We start from the raw sequence: 16,495 nt of genomic DNA on the forward strand, positions 1-16,495 counted from the left end.
ATGACACACCCCTGCAACATCCCAAAGTAAGGACTGACTAACCCCAACGAAGAGCTGTGTGACCTCAGGTTAGCAACTTAACCTCTCTGAACCTCAGGCTTCTCATTTGTAAAATGAAAACAACAATAGCACCCATCTTATGGTGACAATGTGAACGCTAAGTGATTTAGGCAATCAACAACAATATACTGAGTCCTACTACATGTAGGGCTCTGTCCTGGGCACAGGGAGGGTGACTGGTGACAAGATGGACAAGAGCTCCTGCCCTCCCAGACCTCACTCACTGCAGGAAAACCCTTGGCACAGTGTCTGGAATATAGCATTCCATAACATTAGCTATTTTTATCAATAGTATTATTATTGTTATTCTTTCTTTTCTCTGGACCTCAGTTTCCTTCTCTCCAAACTTAGAATGTGGATTGAACAGAACTTTCTATGATGCCATCTCCCTTGAGCCTTAAAAATGGCATTACCATTCCCATTTTACAGAGGGGAAAAGTGAGTGCTCAGAACTGAAGCCAGACTGAGGATTCAATCCAAGTTCTTTTAATTCCCAGTCTCCAGATCTGCCCCACCTCCCAGGACTGAGGAAACATCAAAAGGACCTGGAATTCAGCTAGTGATAGAGCCAGATGCTTAAAAAAAAATACTCTTTCTTATCTACCTCGTAGGGGTAAATTGAAATGCCCTCAGTGTGCACTAGTTTCCAAAATACCCTCTCAGCATGACAGCCGCAATGCCGGGGCCATTCCCAGTCTCTCTGGAAACCCTGGCACCTCTAGTGGACTCTCCAGGCTGATGGGAGCTGATGAAACCCCTTTGCAAGAAACAGCCCAAACCACGTTTCAAATGCAAACTGCTGGACTTTGGGAGACAAAGGCCTCACATGGGCATCTTCTCCCTCTTTCCGGTGAACTGAGACCACCCCTGGGAATAAATCCAAATAGTCTCCCAAAGACCCCGGGGTCCAACCTCTATTGGTGAGTAACAGAGTTAGGCACCCTCAAACGGATAGGCAGAAATCCTGTTTCTTGACAAAACAAAGCCAATAGCCAAAAAATTAAACCCACCAACTCCAAAGGAGGTGCATGGAAATGTCTATTGGGAAGTCCCTGTATGGATCTAACTTCAGTCCTTCGTGCTTTAGTTTCACTCATTTCTTCTCTTTCTGTTCTAGAGGACAGGAACAATGTCTCTTTTCACTGCAGCTTGTCTCAGCCTCTCTTCTCAGCTCCAAATAGCTCGGGTTTGTTATCAGCACCTTTCCTTTCCAACTTTTTTACTTAGAAGCAGAAGCTTTTGAAACGTAGGTAATAATCCACTCCAACTTGTCATTTCTTTTAACAAAAGCCAGGGAAAAGGAGTAGGGAAAATCCTCGTCCAAGGTCGCGCAGCCAGAAGGCTCTGGCTCTACCTGTGCCAGAGCCACCACACTAGGGAGAGGCCAGCCCTGTGCCCGCCACATTGTGCCCTCTTGGGCAAATCTCAGCCCCTCTTTGGGCCTCAGTCTCCCCATCTGTGTACCAAGAGAGGTTGGCCTTATTCCTGCAGTCCGTTCCAGTTCCTACCACTGTCGGAGCTGCCCACCCTCATGCTGGCCCTTGCTCTACCTCCCTACCCCTGCCGAAAAGAGGAAAAGAAACCTGCGTTAGGCGTCCGGGGAGGGCGCGTGGCTCCGAGTTGTCAGGCTGCGCAGGTTGTTGCCGGGTGAGCGAGTATCACACAAATCCCTGGACAGATAAGTCCCACCTCCCCAGTAACCACAGTTACCCGGGCCACACCTCCAACCCAAACACTGCCAGAGGCCCCGCCAAGGACCACCCCCGATTCCCTCGGGACCCCTCCCCTCCCTGTGACCAGCCCCAGCTGGAGACAGAGAGAAAGCCAACGCCCCCATTGCACGGAGATGGAGACTGAGGCCAGAGAGTGGGGACTGCGCAATCCCGAAACCGGCGGGGTTGGGACTCAGATCCTGATAGCCCCTCCAGGGCTCCCTCCCATTCCTGGAGCAGCTATCAGTCTCCTTCCCGTGCGCAGGGGTTTCCACGTGGGAGAGGCCGAAAGCAGCGCGGTAACTGTGGATCTGAGCCCATCCACTCTGTCCTCTCTCCCTCCCCATTCCCCCGACTGAGAAACTGAGACCCGGCGAGGGGCCAGGACCCGCCCTAGACCCACCGCGAGCCCCTCCCTGCCTCTCACCTGCTGGCCGCGGCGGGGCGCGGGTGGTTTCCTGGAGTTGAGCGGCAAACAAAGGCCTCCAATCCCGGCGCGGGGCGGGGCGGCGACATTTTGCATAATCTCGGAGGCCGGCCTGTGACGGCCGGGGCGCGGCCCCGGGAGGCGGGGCCTCTGGAAGCCCCACCAATCGCAGAGAGGCGGCAGTTTACGGCCCGCCCCTAGGGGTTCCGACGCTGCTCCAGGACAGAAAAATCTCAAATCTGGGAGACTGCGTGTCTTTCTGGAACCCGCCCAACTGCAGCCCGAGAGACTGAGGCCTGGAGTTAAGACATTTGTGCCGGGTCGCACAGAGCCACACTGAGGAAGAAATCACAAATCCTGATAGCTGAAACGACTGCTTCGTAACAGTAAACTTTTCTTGAGCACTTATTATGTGTCAGACACTGTTGTATACTTTTTACTCTACTCGATCCTCTCTGTCAGGTAAGTAGGTAATATCATTACCCTCTAAGTGTATTCTACTCCGAACCATCATTAGACAAGCGCGGAAAAGCAGGCCTGGAGAGAGATGAGAACTTCCTCAAGGTCCTGCAGTGAGAACAGGACAGAAAAAATCCATTGTTCACTGAAACACCGTGAGGGATGGCAATGTAAGGTGTCAAACTGGCCTAGGCTCTCGCCCCAGTTCCGCCACTGGCTGCCAATGAACCTCCGGTAAATGAGATTCTTAATTCTCGCCTCACAGGGTTGCTGACGGGGCTAAATAAATACATAAACATTGTACAAGGCCTATAAAGAATAAATTAATGACACTAACTTAAAGGACTCCTCCACCAATCCTGTTTCACAGACGGGTGTAATAGGCCCAGAGACAGGAAGTGACTTGCCCAAGGTCTGGCATCCAGCTGTGTAGTCGTGTTGCAGCCCAATTCTCTTTCCTCTTGGCAGAAAGCTCTTCCCAGTTCCCCAGGTTGCCAGTGACTCCTTACACTCATGACTAATTGTAATCACAGTAGCAGCTTCTAGTCACTAAAATCTTCCTCTGTGCCAGGGGCAAACATTTTTGCTACTCCTTACAATAACTCACAAGTTAGGTTAGTATTATACTCCCCATTTAAAGATGAGAAAATTGACCCTCAGAGAGGTTAAGTGACTTACCCAAGATTACACAGCCAGGAAGTGGTGAAGGTAGAATTTGATTCAAAGTGTCAAACTCTGTGGTGTGGGAATCTGAGCTATGCCTTGTTCTCTGTCCTTGTGATTCTCACAGTGGGCTACTCCACCACCCCTCACCCTGCTTTCTCCAAAGCAGAGAAGATGCCAGGTGATTTAAAGGTCAGCTTCGCACTTGCTTGGGCAGGCCCTGGCTCAAACCAAAAATTTGCCCTCTTCTTGTCTTCTCCTTCATCTAACAGCAGGCCCTGAAACTGTACCTTCCCCCTCCAGCTCTGGCATTATGAGTAAAGATGTTAGGGCCACAGGTATATGTGGCCAGGTGGACTTCTGGCCCCTCCCTCTCCCAATATCCAAGCTGCCTTAGCTCATGGTATTGGGTCCCTTTAAAAGACATCAGGACACTTGCTTATCTTGGAGCTTCATGTTGTGTACCTCACGCAGCCGAGGGCCCAAATTTGTCCTCTACCACTCACTAGCTATGCAATTTTGGGCAAGCAGCTTGGCCTTTCTAAGACCGTCTGCAAAGGAATGTTTTTAGGTTTAAAATTCCACTGGCGAGGGGGACCCTCACACCCAATGGTCTGCAACCCCAGAGTCAGGCCTAGGAATTTCAGAAGCAGCAGTTCCATAAACTCATTCTCGTCCTTTTTTTATTTTCAGAGTACAAACTTGGAACTGTGGGTAGCGGCTGCTGGGAGCTCCCAGACCCCTGGGGTTGGACTGGGTGGGGAGATGGCTGGTTCAGGACATGGGAGGTCATGACCTGCCCTGGAGTTCATAGAGCAGGTCAATAACTGGCCTGAAATTCACACAGCGAGTCAGTAATAGACAAAACCCTCTCAATTCACAACAGATGCACAGGGACTTGGACCTGGAAGAGATGTGGTGTTTATAAGGCCAGAGGGCTCCTTCGTTCACCATCATCTTGACAACAATCATCTCCCTGGGGCTTACTCTGAGTCTGGTACTCTGAGCCCACACACAGCATCCCAGCCTCCATCAGAGGCAAGTAGCAGTATCCCCATTGTATTTATTTCCTGTGGCTGCTGTAACAAATTACCACCAGTTCATGGTTTAAAACAACACTAATTTGTTCTTAAAAAGAGAGGTCAGAAATCCAAAGTCAGTCTCACCTGGCTAACGTCAAGGTGTCAGTGAGGTCAGTTCCTTCTGCAAGCTCTCAGGGAGAATCCATTTCCTTGCCCTTTTCAGCTTCTACATGGCTGCCTATATTCCTGGATTTATGTTCTCTTCCTCCATCTTCGAAGTGCATCACTCCAACCTCTGTTTCCATCATCACAACACACCTTTTCCTCTCTTGTTTCAAATCTCCCTCTCACAAGGACCCTTGTGATTACATTGAGCCTAACCAGATAATCCAGGATAACCTTCCCATCTAAATGCCTTTATCACATCTCCCTTCACCACATAAGGTAACATTCACACATAACAGGATCGAGATACCTTTGGGGACTATTATTCAGTTTACCACATCCATTTTCTAGATAGAGAACTTGGGCTCAGAAAGGTGAAATCACTTGCCTGTGATCACACAGGATTTGGAGGGTAATGCCAGGAGATATGGGGCCTGACAAAGCCCTCTTGCAACAAGGTAAGGGTTATTCCCTCCAGGGGTACAAGGCCTGGGGAAGGGCATACAGAGTCCCCTGGGAGGGTCAGGGGACTTTGGAGATACTAGTTGCTTCAGAGGTCAAGTGGCATCCAGGGCTCTGGCCTCAGGTGGTCTCCTTAAGCTGGGGAAAGGACAGGAGTAGCTAAGAGCAAGATCTGGTGCAAATCTGTGGAATCAACTGCGCCCCACCCACTTCTGGAAGAACCCTGAGCACAGGGCTGGACAAAGCAGGACTTCTCAAACTCTTTTTGCCCCAGAGAAAGCCTGGGGATAAAGGAGCTGGGCACTAGGGCTGATAGTGGGGCCGTATAGCAGACCATTTTTTGCCCCCTTCCCCTTCCTGTCCCCTCCATGTGTTTTTACTTCTAATACCCACTGCCCTGGGCTCCTGGACCAGCTTGGCCTGCACAGGTGGAGGGTGGGAAGTGACTGGGAATTCACTGCCTCTGCCCTCCCCTCCAGACCTTGTCCAAAGACTGACAACATGAAAGCCTTGTCCTTTTGCCCTGAGTGGGGACAACTCTACCCCAAACTTACACTCCAGTGTCTCTCATGGGATCAGGCTGCAGCTGCCCCGCAGGACTTTGCCTGAAATCACATCCTGCTTGGCCTCCTTACCTCCCCTCCTGACTCCTCCACTGCTTCACTGGCCTCTCCCCCACACTTCCTTAATGAATCACCTGCACACACATCCTCATCTCAGAGTCAGCTTCTGGGACCAGCCCCAAGACAAGCCACCTTTCTGTGTTTTCATTTGTGCACATTGTTCTTTCTGCCCCATAACATATGTGTGCATTTTTTAATTATTCTGTAAGTTTTAGGCGTATAGCATTATAGTTTAACATTTAAAGTTACCTGTGCATTTTGATCTAAAAACATTATATGTAAATAGCCTTCAAGTAAGGTGCTCCAAGATGTGGGTGCGGCTCAAGTGCCCCTGCACAGCCGCTGTGTGACCCAGACTGAGCCGTAAGGGGCAGAGAAAGTGCAATGTTTGGGGGCCTCCATCTGTCCTACCCACCCATCTCTCCACGGCAAGCAAGCAAAACCCCAGCCGCACAGGCCACATAGCATGCTGGATCCTAACCTTGTTCAGATCTCTTTATTGAAAAATTAAAGTCATAAGCTCTGTATATAAATACACTGAAGTCGCTGGTCACCTGCAAGGCAGCCTCTGGGATAGGCTAGGGGTACGGTAGAAAGCTGGCTGGGGTCTTGGGGTCCCCAGGTGTGGGGGGAGGGAAATAAATAATAAATACCTTGGGGGATGAGGAGTTAGGAGGAACAGGGGTGTGAACGAGGGGTGCCTGATGCTTATCTGTGGCACTGAAGGTCCTGCAAGAGCCTCCCTGGCTGGGGCCACGCCTATGGATTCTCATGTGACTTCACTCCAGACAAAGGCTCGGGCATCCGGGGATGGGCCAGCTCCTCGCTGGCTGGAGGGCAACAGTGCCTTCCATCCAACCCAGAGCCCTGGGAGGCCTCAGGTGGACGTGTCAAGACACAGGCATGCCCTTCCTTTCTTCCCTTCCCTAAACCCAGGCTTGTATTGAGTGCCTACTATGTCCTGGGTACAGCACCAGATCCCGACCTAACCTTCTGTTTGCCTGGCCTGGCTCTCTTCCCCTGGGTCTGGTCCAGTGGGCCATGAGGAGTAAGGGGATGTCTTCCTGCTATCCTGGCCATGCAGCACCCGCCCCTCAAGAAGCTCAACAGTGCCAGGAGGGAGGAGGGACCAGGGCCAGGGGCTGGGCAGCGGTGGGAGGCCCTCGGGCCTCGGACCCTAGAGCATCACATTGAACTCGGTGACCAGAAAGTCGATGTAGTCACGTTCCTTGGTCTTGAAGGCCTCTGCGATGATGCGTGCGGCCTCCCGATGCTCCTTGCCCCGAAGCGTCACCCCGTTCACTTCCAGGATCACGTGGCCCACCTTGAGCTGCCCACAGTTGTGGGCTGAGCCGCCTCGCTGCAGGGGCGAGACACAGGCCATGGGCACATGGGGTGCCTGAGGGCTGGGCCAGCCTGGCCCTGACCATTCATCAAGTCAGGCCCGCCACTGCCAACCAGATAGTTACACTCTGGGTGTCCACAGCCCTGATGAGGAAAACTGAGAGAACAGTGAGAACAAAGGTGGTATAAGCCTGGGTCTGCCTTTGAGTGCTGGGTCACCTCTGGGTGTGGCAACCCCCTGGGCTGAGAGAGGGTCCTTCAGGGGCAGGGAGAGATGGTCAAGTGGGCCCCTGGGGACATACCTGAATGGTGACGATCCTAGGCAGGGGCTGGCGGGTGTTGGCGCCACCCTCGATGGCGATGCCCAGGGTGGCTGCACTTTTTTTCACGCGGATGAGGGTGGATGTGGGCTCCAGGAGTCCGGGCTGCAGGTGTGAGGAAGGAAACCAGTGACAGGCCTGACCTGCGGGCTGGACTGGCTACGACAGGCCTCTGGGCCAACAGGGCACAGACTCCAGCCCTGCGACAGGAGCCTGCAGTGTGCTAGCACTAAGCACAGCACTTGGTGTTCTAGCTCTCTAACTGCTACAAAAATCCCTGAGGTTTGGGAGGTTAAAGGGCTGGCCCAAAGCTGCCTGGTGGTGGCAGCAGGACTGACTGCCCCGGCCACCATGTCAGAACTGAGCTTAAAGATCCCTGAGATCAACCTTCAGTGCTTGGCTTGTCACTGTCAGCAGCAAAGGAGGACTTAAACTGGAACTTCAGCCTCCAAATGTAGCATTCTTTCTGGACACCCACATCCCTCCAATGATGGGGGCTCACTTCCTGTGGTCACTTGTCAAGCCGAACTCTGGTCAAGACCTCCTTCCTCTTCTTCACCTGGGTTGGGTGCTTCCCCCATCATTTGTACCCCCTCCTCCTTGCTCACCGGTTTGGTGGCCCCCTCGGTGGTCCTCTCATTCCAAGGCATCTCCTTGCTACTCTTGCTCCTGGTGGATGCCGTCTGTCTGCTTCGGCCTGGGGCACTGGCCTCTGCCTCACCAGCATCCACGCCACTGTCCTCGCTCAGCGTCTGCCCGCTGTCCGAGAGCTGGGAGAGCGTGGAGGCTGCTGGAAGCGGGGAACAGGAGAGTGGTAGTTTATACAACTGGGGTCGGGCCTGGGCATCCTGGAGGAGCTGAGCTGCAGGCTGGAAGGCTGGGGGGATTTCCCTGGGCAGACTCCCTGCTACCTTTCCACCTACCGAGACGTGCCCTTCCAACCAGGCCTGGCCCCAAGGCTGCCACTTCCAGGATGTCGGCCTTGACTGCCTCTGGCTTAATGATTAAAACAGAGGTCAGAAGGCAAACTCAGCCCACAAATATGGGTTTGGCTTTGTTTTGTTTTTTAACTCTCACAGTGCTGTCAATTTTTAACAATGGACCAACAAGTTCAAATTAGGAGATTTCACATAAAAGTTAAATTTCTAGCTTCTCAAAAAGAAAAAAAGATCTGCTGTATCTGGTCTGTACCCCTACTGACCCATGTGGCCTGAGCTGAGTGGTGGACACACACCCTCTGGTCCGCCATTCAAACCAAGCCGCTTCACTGTGTATGTAACGGCTTGATCCCTGAGTTTGAGACACTCTGGGGTCTGGCAAGTGGAGTGTGAATCCCCTCTGACCAGCTACACAATCCTGGGTGAGTTACACAGCCTCTCTGAGCCTTCACATTCTTGTTCTAACACAGAGGCAACAATGCCTATCCCACAGGGTTACCATAAAGACTAACGGTTATGACGTATGGGGTGAAGCAATCAAGAGAACAGGCTAATGCCAGACCACTTGGCTCCATAGTTACTCTCTGTGCCTCAGTCTCTTCATCTGTAAAATGGGGATAATAACAGTACCAGCCTCACAGGGCTGTTGGGAAGATTAGATGCATTACTAACACAGGCAATGTCCTTAGAAGAGTGTTTCCGGCACAAAGAGATGGCTGTACACCTGTTAGCATCTGTTATCATGTGTGTCCGGCTCAGTGCCAGGTCTGGAGTGAATCATCTATGATAGCTCCAGTTTCTCGCACCACATCCTGCCTGATCTCCGCCTAGCTGCCTTCCCTCAGTGAGCTACACAATGCAGGGACCCCACATTCTGCGTCCTGGTCTGCCCACTGCTTGTCATACAGCAGGTGTTCAGTTAACATCCCCTGACCTGGCCTGCCGGCCACCTTCTCTGGCCACAGTGGCCCCACGTGACATTTAGCCACAAGATGGCAGCAGAATCCAACCAAGTGGACCCAACTCACTAATAGGAAGGAGGGGTTCCAGAGCCTGCAGGGGGCTCAGGCTTTCCAGAGTGGAAAGTAGGCTCTACCCTTCCCTCCAGCTGGACGTCCTCTGGATACCCAGGGGCTGGAGCCTCGGGCTGTGCCCACCCCCCAACCCGGTGGTCTGAAAGGTTGAGCCTGCACTCTGACCCTGCAGACCTCCAGGGGTCCAGAGACTGCAATTTCAATACCCACCTTTCCCCAGCACCTGCTCTGTGCCTGGCCCTGAGGGACAGAGATCACAGAAGCCACCCCTGCCATGAATAGGCTCAACCTTTTGGGAAGACTTATAGGGGAGTGCAGCGTGACCAGGTCCGGGGACCCTGGAGAAGGAGACCAACCCTCACTGCGACCTGGCAGGACTGTCACTGTTACCTCTGATCCATGATGGGAAAGCATGGCAGCTGGTCATCACAGCCACACAGCCAGTGATGGCAGAGCTGGGACTCATATTCCCACCTCTGCCTCCAAAGCCCCTCAATGCAGGCTCAGGACCCTGTTCCCCGGCCCCCCTGACCCTGAGTGGGGAATGCCTGAGCTAGAAGGCCCCTTACTGGGTGAGCACTTGGTCCCATCTTGGCTGTGACGAGCAGGTCAACCCAGAGGGGACAGGGACCCCTCCTAAGATGACATAGCAGCACCCCAAGCCCAGCCCGCCCAGGGTCTGCTGGCACTCACTGCGTGTCTGGGGCAGCGCCCTCACTTCGTTCACGTCAGGCTCGCTGTCCGGGCGGTGCACCTCCACCAAGACAAAGTGCTGGTTTGTGCCCGTCTGGTCTGGGCGTCCAGAGGGGGAGAGTGGTGGAAGGCCGCCCCCGGCCAGCGTGGCCTCTGCAGGGGGGCTCTTCAGGTATGGGGGTGACTGGACCCGTGGGAAGGGGCCGATGGGGTGCTGGTTGACCAGGGCCAGATGGGCATCTAGTGGCCTCTTGGAGCCAGGGTTGGCTGGGGAGACAGAGGTGTAGATGGGGGAGGAGGGCGAGTCCTGTGCTGAACCAGAGGAGTCCTCTGGGGCGGGTGTGGTGCCTGCTGGTGGGCTGTGGTTCCGTGGAGCCGAGAAGATGATGCCAGAGTGGGAAGATGCAGAGGAAGGCGGCTGGAGGTCCTCTCTACCCAGCTTCCTTGGCTGGGCGAGCGGGTGGTTGTGGCCTTGGACCAGAGGTGGTGGGGGAGGCGGTGGCTTGTAGCTAGGCAGCCCCTTGGAAGTGGACTTGACATCATCCTGCCAAAAGACCCAACAGGAGTAGAAGGAGTCAGAGCCCATTGCAGCTGGTAGAGGGGAGAGCAGAGCACCCCGGCTGGAATTCCGTCCCCGCTCTATCAGCGCTTGGCCACGCTGCTCTGAATAATGCAACACCTGAGTGGAAAACTTCTCCCAGCATCTCAGCAACTGATAAGCGTTGGGATCTTGGCTGGCGTCTCTGGGGACAGCATCGTTACCTTTGGGAATTGAAGTTCTTGGCATCAGCCAGGGCTTGTCACAGGGAGTGGGAGTTAATTAGAGGCATGATGCAGAGATGGAAAAACAAAAAAGGCCTTTCTTTGGCTTTTCTTTTTAAGGCTTTATGATGATTACTGGAGACAGGAGGTATACGACAGGACTGGAGAGGGGAACGGAAAGAAGGTGGACAGACATGGGCTGGGGTGCTGTGTGGCTCTGGGTGAAGCACAGAACCTCTCTGAATGCACTCTGGGCAGTGGGGAAAACCGCATCTACCCCACAGAGTCGTAGGGAGGTGGGGAGCAGCGTGTATAATGTGTGAGCAAGGGACCTGCGAGGGGTGCTGGCTATGGATACTGTCGTCCCATACCCCTTCTCCCTGTGCCAACACCCAACACTTACACAGCTCTGATGGCAGTGCAGGCACTGTTCCAAATGCTTTACTTAGAATAACAAATTTACCCCAGCCACAAAGTTATGGGGTAGTACACTGTTATTACCCCATGTTACAGATGGGAAAACCGAGGCACAGAGAGGTTACAAAACTTGACCAAAGTCATACAGTCAGTGGCAGACACTGGGATTTGAACCCAGGCAGTCTGACTCCAGAACCCAGACCATTCAAAAGTTATTTGGGTCAGAATCACAAAGTGATGCTGCCCAGACTGCTGATGTGCAGGCATGAGGTTAGGTTTAATTCCCTTTTCCAGAGTAGTCACATGGCCTCCTTGAGGGGTTCTCTCCACCACGCTTCATGCTTCAGTACTTGCTATGATTAACGTTCAGATAACATAGCAAAAGTAGCACCAACTCGGCAAACAGTCAAATGGCCTGACAGCGCTGACTAAAATCCCCAGAACTAGCAGAGAGCTCGCAGCTGAGGACCTCGGTCCCCTCCCTGTGGTTCTCACTAGGGAGCCAGCCCCAGGGCCTCAGGCCGACCCAGGAAGGCAAAACACAGTGAAAGGGTCTCACCAGGGAAACATCTGAGAGGGTGTTCAGATTGCCCTGGACGGCCTCCCCAGTTTCCTCCAGGTCCAGAGTGTTCTATAACAGAGAAGAAAGCACTGTGAACAAATAAGAGAGCGAAAAACCAATTTGCTTTCTAGGACACCAGATTCTATGGCCCCTATGACACCTTCAAGTGGTTCAAGTTTCTCCTGATACGCCCTGCTCCATGGGAATTTGCACGTTAAAATTAACGTCGATTTTTCCTGCCATTCATTTTGAAATCAGTTGCAAGGATTTCAATCTCTTGGAGACTTTCCAGCCTCCCCTGAACTACGTGGAGCTGCTGTGGGGTAGGTAGCTCTGGCCTTGACTGGGAATTCCTGACTCTTGACCTGAGTGCTGTGCTCAGTGCACTCATTGCCTTCAAAACCCAAGGGTTTTCTCCACGCTGCTCCTAACAGAATCTCAGGAAGGTGTGGAAATGGCCAGGTACAAGTGAGAGGTGGATGGAGAAAGTCTCTGTCTCACTTTTAATTTTAATGGTTTTAATGTTACGTGGGGGGGGGGGGTTACAGTTTAAATGGAGCTTATTTTGCAAAAATGCTCATTTCTTCCTTCCTTTCCTAACTCACCAGAAGCCTACTGCTCCCTCAAGTGATACTGAGCCGCCGTGAGGCCATCCCTAGCCACCCTTGGGAGACTGAGCAGTGCTACTTTTTAAACTGGACTCCTGAGGGCTCAGCGGAGCCATTTCTCTCCCCTTCACAGGGCCCAGAATGGCAATGAGCCTCTGCGACCAACACCAGGCTCAAGTCTCAAGTTCAGCGATCAATACTGAGCAGTCTCAGTGCTCCAGGCAGTAGCTTAGAGACAGTGGAGTTGACAAAACAAGCAAGGAGGAAACTGCACAGGGTGAGGAAACACAGGTATATAATGCAGCTGGGGAGGGGTTATCCAGGTTGGCTTCCTGGAGGAGGGAGCAGGGCTTAAAGCTGAGTCTTGTGGACAAAGGATGGGTGTTTCAGAGATAAGGGCGTGCATAAAGCTAGCAGGATAGAGGATGCTTGAGACTCCTTGGGTGGTTCCACATGAGTCAAGAGATGCTTAGACCTAAGCTTGAGGGCAGTGGGTTGCCACAGAGATGTGGTCAGGTTTGCCTTCTAAGAAGATCCCCTTTGCTCACTTCCTCTCCAGCCACACTAAAGCAATGCAGGCATGTCAGGGCTCTTACATTTAATACTGGCTGTTCTTTCTGTCTGGAACACTATTCCTCGTGGCTATCCACAAGGCATGTTCTGTTTGCTCACCTCCTTCCAGACCTTACTCAACTATCACCTCCTCAAAGAGAGTCTACTCTGACAACCCCACCTAAAATCACAACCCCCACCCCAATCCTGCTTTATTTTTCTCCTTTGACCTGATTACTATTCTTCAGCCAGCACCCAAGATGTAATCTTGAAACTTAGGTCAGATAATGTCTCTCTCCAGCTCATAACCCTCCAGGGCCTTTCCATCTTACTTGGAGGAAATTCCAAACCCTGCACTCAGTATGCCTAATGACTGGGTCCTTTCTTGCTACTCCTCCAACAGGATTGGGTGGTTCCTGCCTCAGGGCCTTTGCACTCACTGTTCTGCCTGCACTACTGACTCACTCTCACTTCACTTAGTTCTGACATCAGCAAGGCCTTCCTAGACCAGCCCTGTTTAAAACAGCACCCCTCCCCACGTCCCCACACCATTTCTAACACCTGACCCTGTTTTGTTTTTCTGTATAAGATTTATCACCAGGGTAGAGGGCAGGGTATAGCTCAAGTGGTAGAGCGCATGCTTAGCATGCACAAGGCCCTGGGTTCAACCCCCAGTTACTCCTTTAAAAAATAAAAAATTATCACCACCTGATGTGATAATGTTGATTTGCTTATTGTCTGGTGTCTCCCACTAGGATAAAAACTCCTCAAAGGCAGGACTTGTAACTACCTGGTCCCTACTCTATCCTCAGTGTTCAGGATAGTGGCTGCATGATAAATATTTAATAAGCAAACTAATGAATCCATGAATGAATCAATGGCTGAATGAATTAATCAATAATTCTGGCTGTCATGAGGAGGCCCAAGGGGGCAGAGAACTGAGCAAGGCAGCTACTGCAAGTCATCGTGGGGAGCAGTAACTGTGGTATGAGTGAAGGTCAAGGCAGTAGAGGGGATGGAAGGCACCCCCGAGTCCATATATAGGGCAGAGGCTGCCAGGTCACTTCACACTGACCCTCATCTGGAATGAGCTCCTGACCTTGAGCATTCTGGGCGGGCAAAGGGCACACGGTCAGAAAGGCCAACTATGTGAACTCACCAGCCAACACGATGCTCCGCCCTTCCAGCCCTGAGGCTTTCTCACCCAGGGCTCCCCATCTGGTCCCCTCATGCCTCTGGGGCAATGTCAAGCTAGGACAACTGCCTTGTTTTACCAACAAAGCTGAGGCTTAGGTGTAAACCTCAGCCTCCTGATCTCTCCTGCTCTCTCCAACCCTGTCTCCTGCACACCGCCTCCCAGGAGGAAGCTGCCGTCAGCCTAGGTGACGCAGCGATGGGGGGGGACTCCTTGGGTCGGGGGAGGGGAGGGCTGCTCTCCCATCCACTGATCAGTGGCGCCGGTTCTGGCTTCTCTGAGTGGCAGAGCTGGGTGACAATGAGCAAACCACTGAACTGCTCTGTGCCTTAGTTTCCTCATCTGTAAAATGGGGAAACCGCAGTCCCTCCTCTGGCACAATATATGAGGGGAGGCGACTGTCACATCAGAAGCCTGGGATCCTGCAAATCAGCCCCAGCAACTGAAAGTCTGCCCAATATGCCCTAGCCCATGGGAGCACCCAGATGGAAGGAAAGAGTAGTCCTCCCATACACCCCCTCCTCCCAAACCATAACGAATCCAGTGCTCCCTGGAAATAAGTTCAGCTGCGCAACACAGAGCATCCAGGGCGAAGGTGAATGGAGAGGCAGGTTATACACAATGACTTCCCAAGACTGTAGTCACTACTCTGGCCTCGGCAGGAGGCCCTGAGGGAGTCAGAGACCTGGGACGTATCTCAGCCAAGACAACAGGGGCCTCTGCCATGTTCTAACATAGCCACTGCCAACCGCCCCTGAAACTCAGCCTGAGGCACCCTGGGGCTTAGAAGACAGTCTGCAGTGGGGCCAAGGCCATGGGGTTCTGTCCCGTTCTGGCACATCAGGAACTTTGAACATTCATCTAGTCATTCAACAAGCATTTATCACGCAGCCTTGACTTATGAGGAAAGCTCAAGGGGATACAACATGAGCAAGTCATCATGTCCTGAACACCCAGCAGAGGGCCATGAGCACCGGAGCTGCCCACATGCTCTTGCTCGGGTCACTGATGGGAAAGGCAGTTTTAATGGGGGTTGGGGGGGAGGGAAAGGAGCAGGAGGGATCCAGCGCCTGACACATAAACATGTCTTTGCAGAGCACTACAGGGAGGGAGTGACTTTCCCTTAGAAAGTAGGGCATCAGAGAACTCCAAACTGTGGAGGGCCTATAGCCAGACCCCTGATGAGTGTTTTACTCACATGATCTCATTTGATTCTCCCAGTGACCTGGGAGGCCGGCACTCTGCCCCTGTTCACATCTTTTACACTTAAGCTCGGAGAAGGTAGTGACTTGTCCAAGGCCACACGGCCATTCTACAGCAGATGATGCTTCTAACCTCTAACCCATGATGGGGGACCCCAAAGCCCATACAACCTTACCCCAACCCTAGAATTGGATATGGCCCTGATATTGTAGGAACCAAAGAGCCCCAGTACGCTCTCTGTAACAAGAGAGAACCTAGCCATCGCTGGCCCCTGGCCCCAGTCATTCTCTGCTATTAATGGCATTCTGGAGCCAAGACGGAAGGCAGGGATGGAAGGGTGGGAGGGTGAGGGTGGAGTGAGGACAAACATCCAGCCCCGAGAAGAAGGCCTGAAGTGGAGCAAATGGCAGACAGATTGGAACCCAGCCCTGCCAAACTCCATCTGCTGAATCCAGACACTCAGGAGCCCCGGGTCCCCGAGCCATGTTCTTAGTGCATCTGAAATAGCTGCAGACAGCAGGCTAAGAACCCTGGGGATGCGTCAGCAGAAATGTTTCCTGAACAGGCTTGGAGAGGAGGATCAAGGTCAGAGCTCATGCAGGAGCTGCCCCATGCATCCTAGCCTCCTCCCCAACCCCCTCAGACCCAGTTCTTTGGGGACCCCTCCTCCCACATCCACTGAGGCCAGAGCCCAGATAAGGGTTTAGACCTAGCAGCTCAATTAATGGGACACTTCATCACTTCTATAGCTGAGGTGACTGAGGCTCAGAGAGGGAAGGCCACCTGCCCAAGGTCACACAGCAAGGACAGAGCAGGAAGTTGAACTCGATTCAAGGTTATCCAGACCACTTCCCACAAGAGTCAGGACCTGCTGCCCTTGATCCTCCATCTCTTTCCTCCTCAAATCTGTGGTGATTCAGAAAATACCCTTCCCTTCAGAGAGAACTCCTTTCCATCTGAGTTGACCCAATCAGGGCCAGATATCCCAGCAGTCTGGTTTGAAGGAAGTGTGGGGCGAAAATGAAATGAAATCATGAAGGGCAATCACCCGTGCCGACCTCTGCCAGATGGACTCCTAATTCTGGAAACGGAAGCCCATAGGGTCTTGCATGGTCTGGGTGCCACCTCAGCAAAATGAGGCTCTCCCTTCCCCTCCCTTCTCTCCCCTTCTTCTCCTCATCTTCCCTCCCCTCCCCCATTTACAGCCCAATTCCTGGGCTCCTCTGCCTCCACTCCTCATTATGATGGAAGGGCTCTTACATAAAGGTGCTATT

At 52.7% G+C, this 16,495-nt stretch overlaps 2 protein-coding genes across 7 annotated transcripts in view; both read right to left on the reverse strand.

The window, feature by feature from the left end:
* AKNA (AT-hook transcription factor) overlaps positions 1 to 2,234 on the reverse strand; it is a 52,927-nt gene extending 50,693 nt beyond the window's left edge. Inside the window, exon 1 of the mRNA XM_031450272.2 lies at positions 2,200 to 2,234. The gene's annotated coding sequence lies outside the window, so the exon portion shown is untranslated. The remainder of the gene's footprint in view (positions 1 to 2,199) is intronic.
* A 3,840-nt stretch (positions 2,235 to 6,074) lies between these two features.
* The window catches only part of WHRN (whirlin), an 80,136-nt gene continuing 69,715 nt past the window's right edge, over positions 6,075 to 16,495 (reverse strand). For 5 of the 6 annotated variants that reach the window (XM_064490448.1, XM_031450282.2, XM_064490449.1 and 2 more), the window contains 5 exons: positions 11,661 to 11,732; positions 9,923 to 10,466; positions 7,866 to 8,047; positions 7,240 to 7,362; positions 6,075 to 6,953 (listed from right to left, as the gene is read on the reverse strand). In XM_064490448.1, the coding sequence (XP_064346518.1) occupies positions 6,771 to 6,953; positions 7,240 to 7,362; positions 7,866 to 8,047; positions 9,923 to 10,466; positions 11,661 to 11,732 (1,104 nt within the window). In that variant the 3' untranslated portion in view covers positions 6,075 to 6,770. The remainder of the gene's footprint in view (positions 6,954 to 7,239; positions 7,363 to 7,865; positions 8,048 to 9,922; positions 10,467 to 11,660; positions 11,733 to 16,495) is intronic. The other variant, XM_031450279.2, reaches the window with a different exon arrangement.

The sequence above is a fragment of the Camelus dromedarius genome, chromosome 10 (genome assembly GCF_036321535.1).
Source record: "Camelus dromedarius isolate mCamDro1 chromosome 10, mCamDro1.pat, whole genome shotgun sequence".
NCBI lineage: Eukaryota > Metazoa > Chordata > Mammalia > Artiodactyla > Camelidae > Camelus > Camelus dromedarius.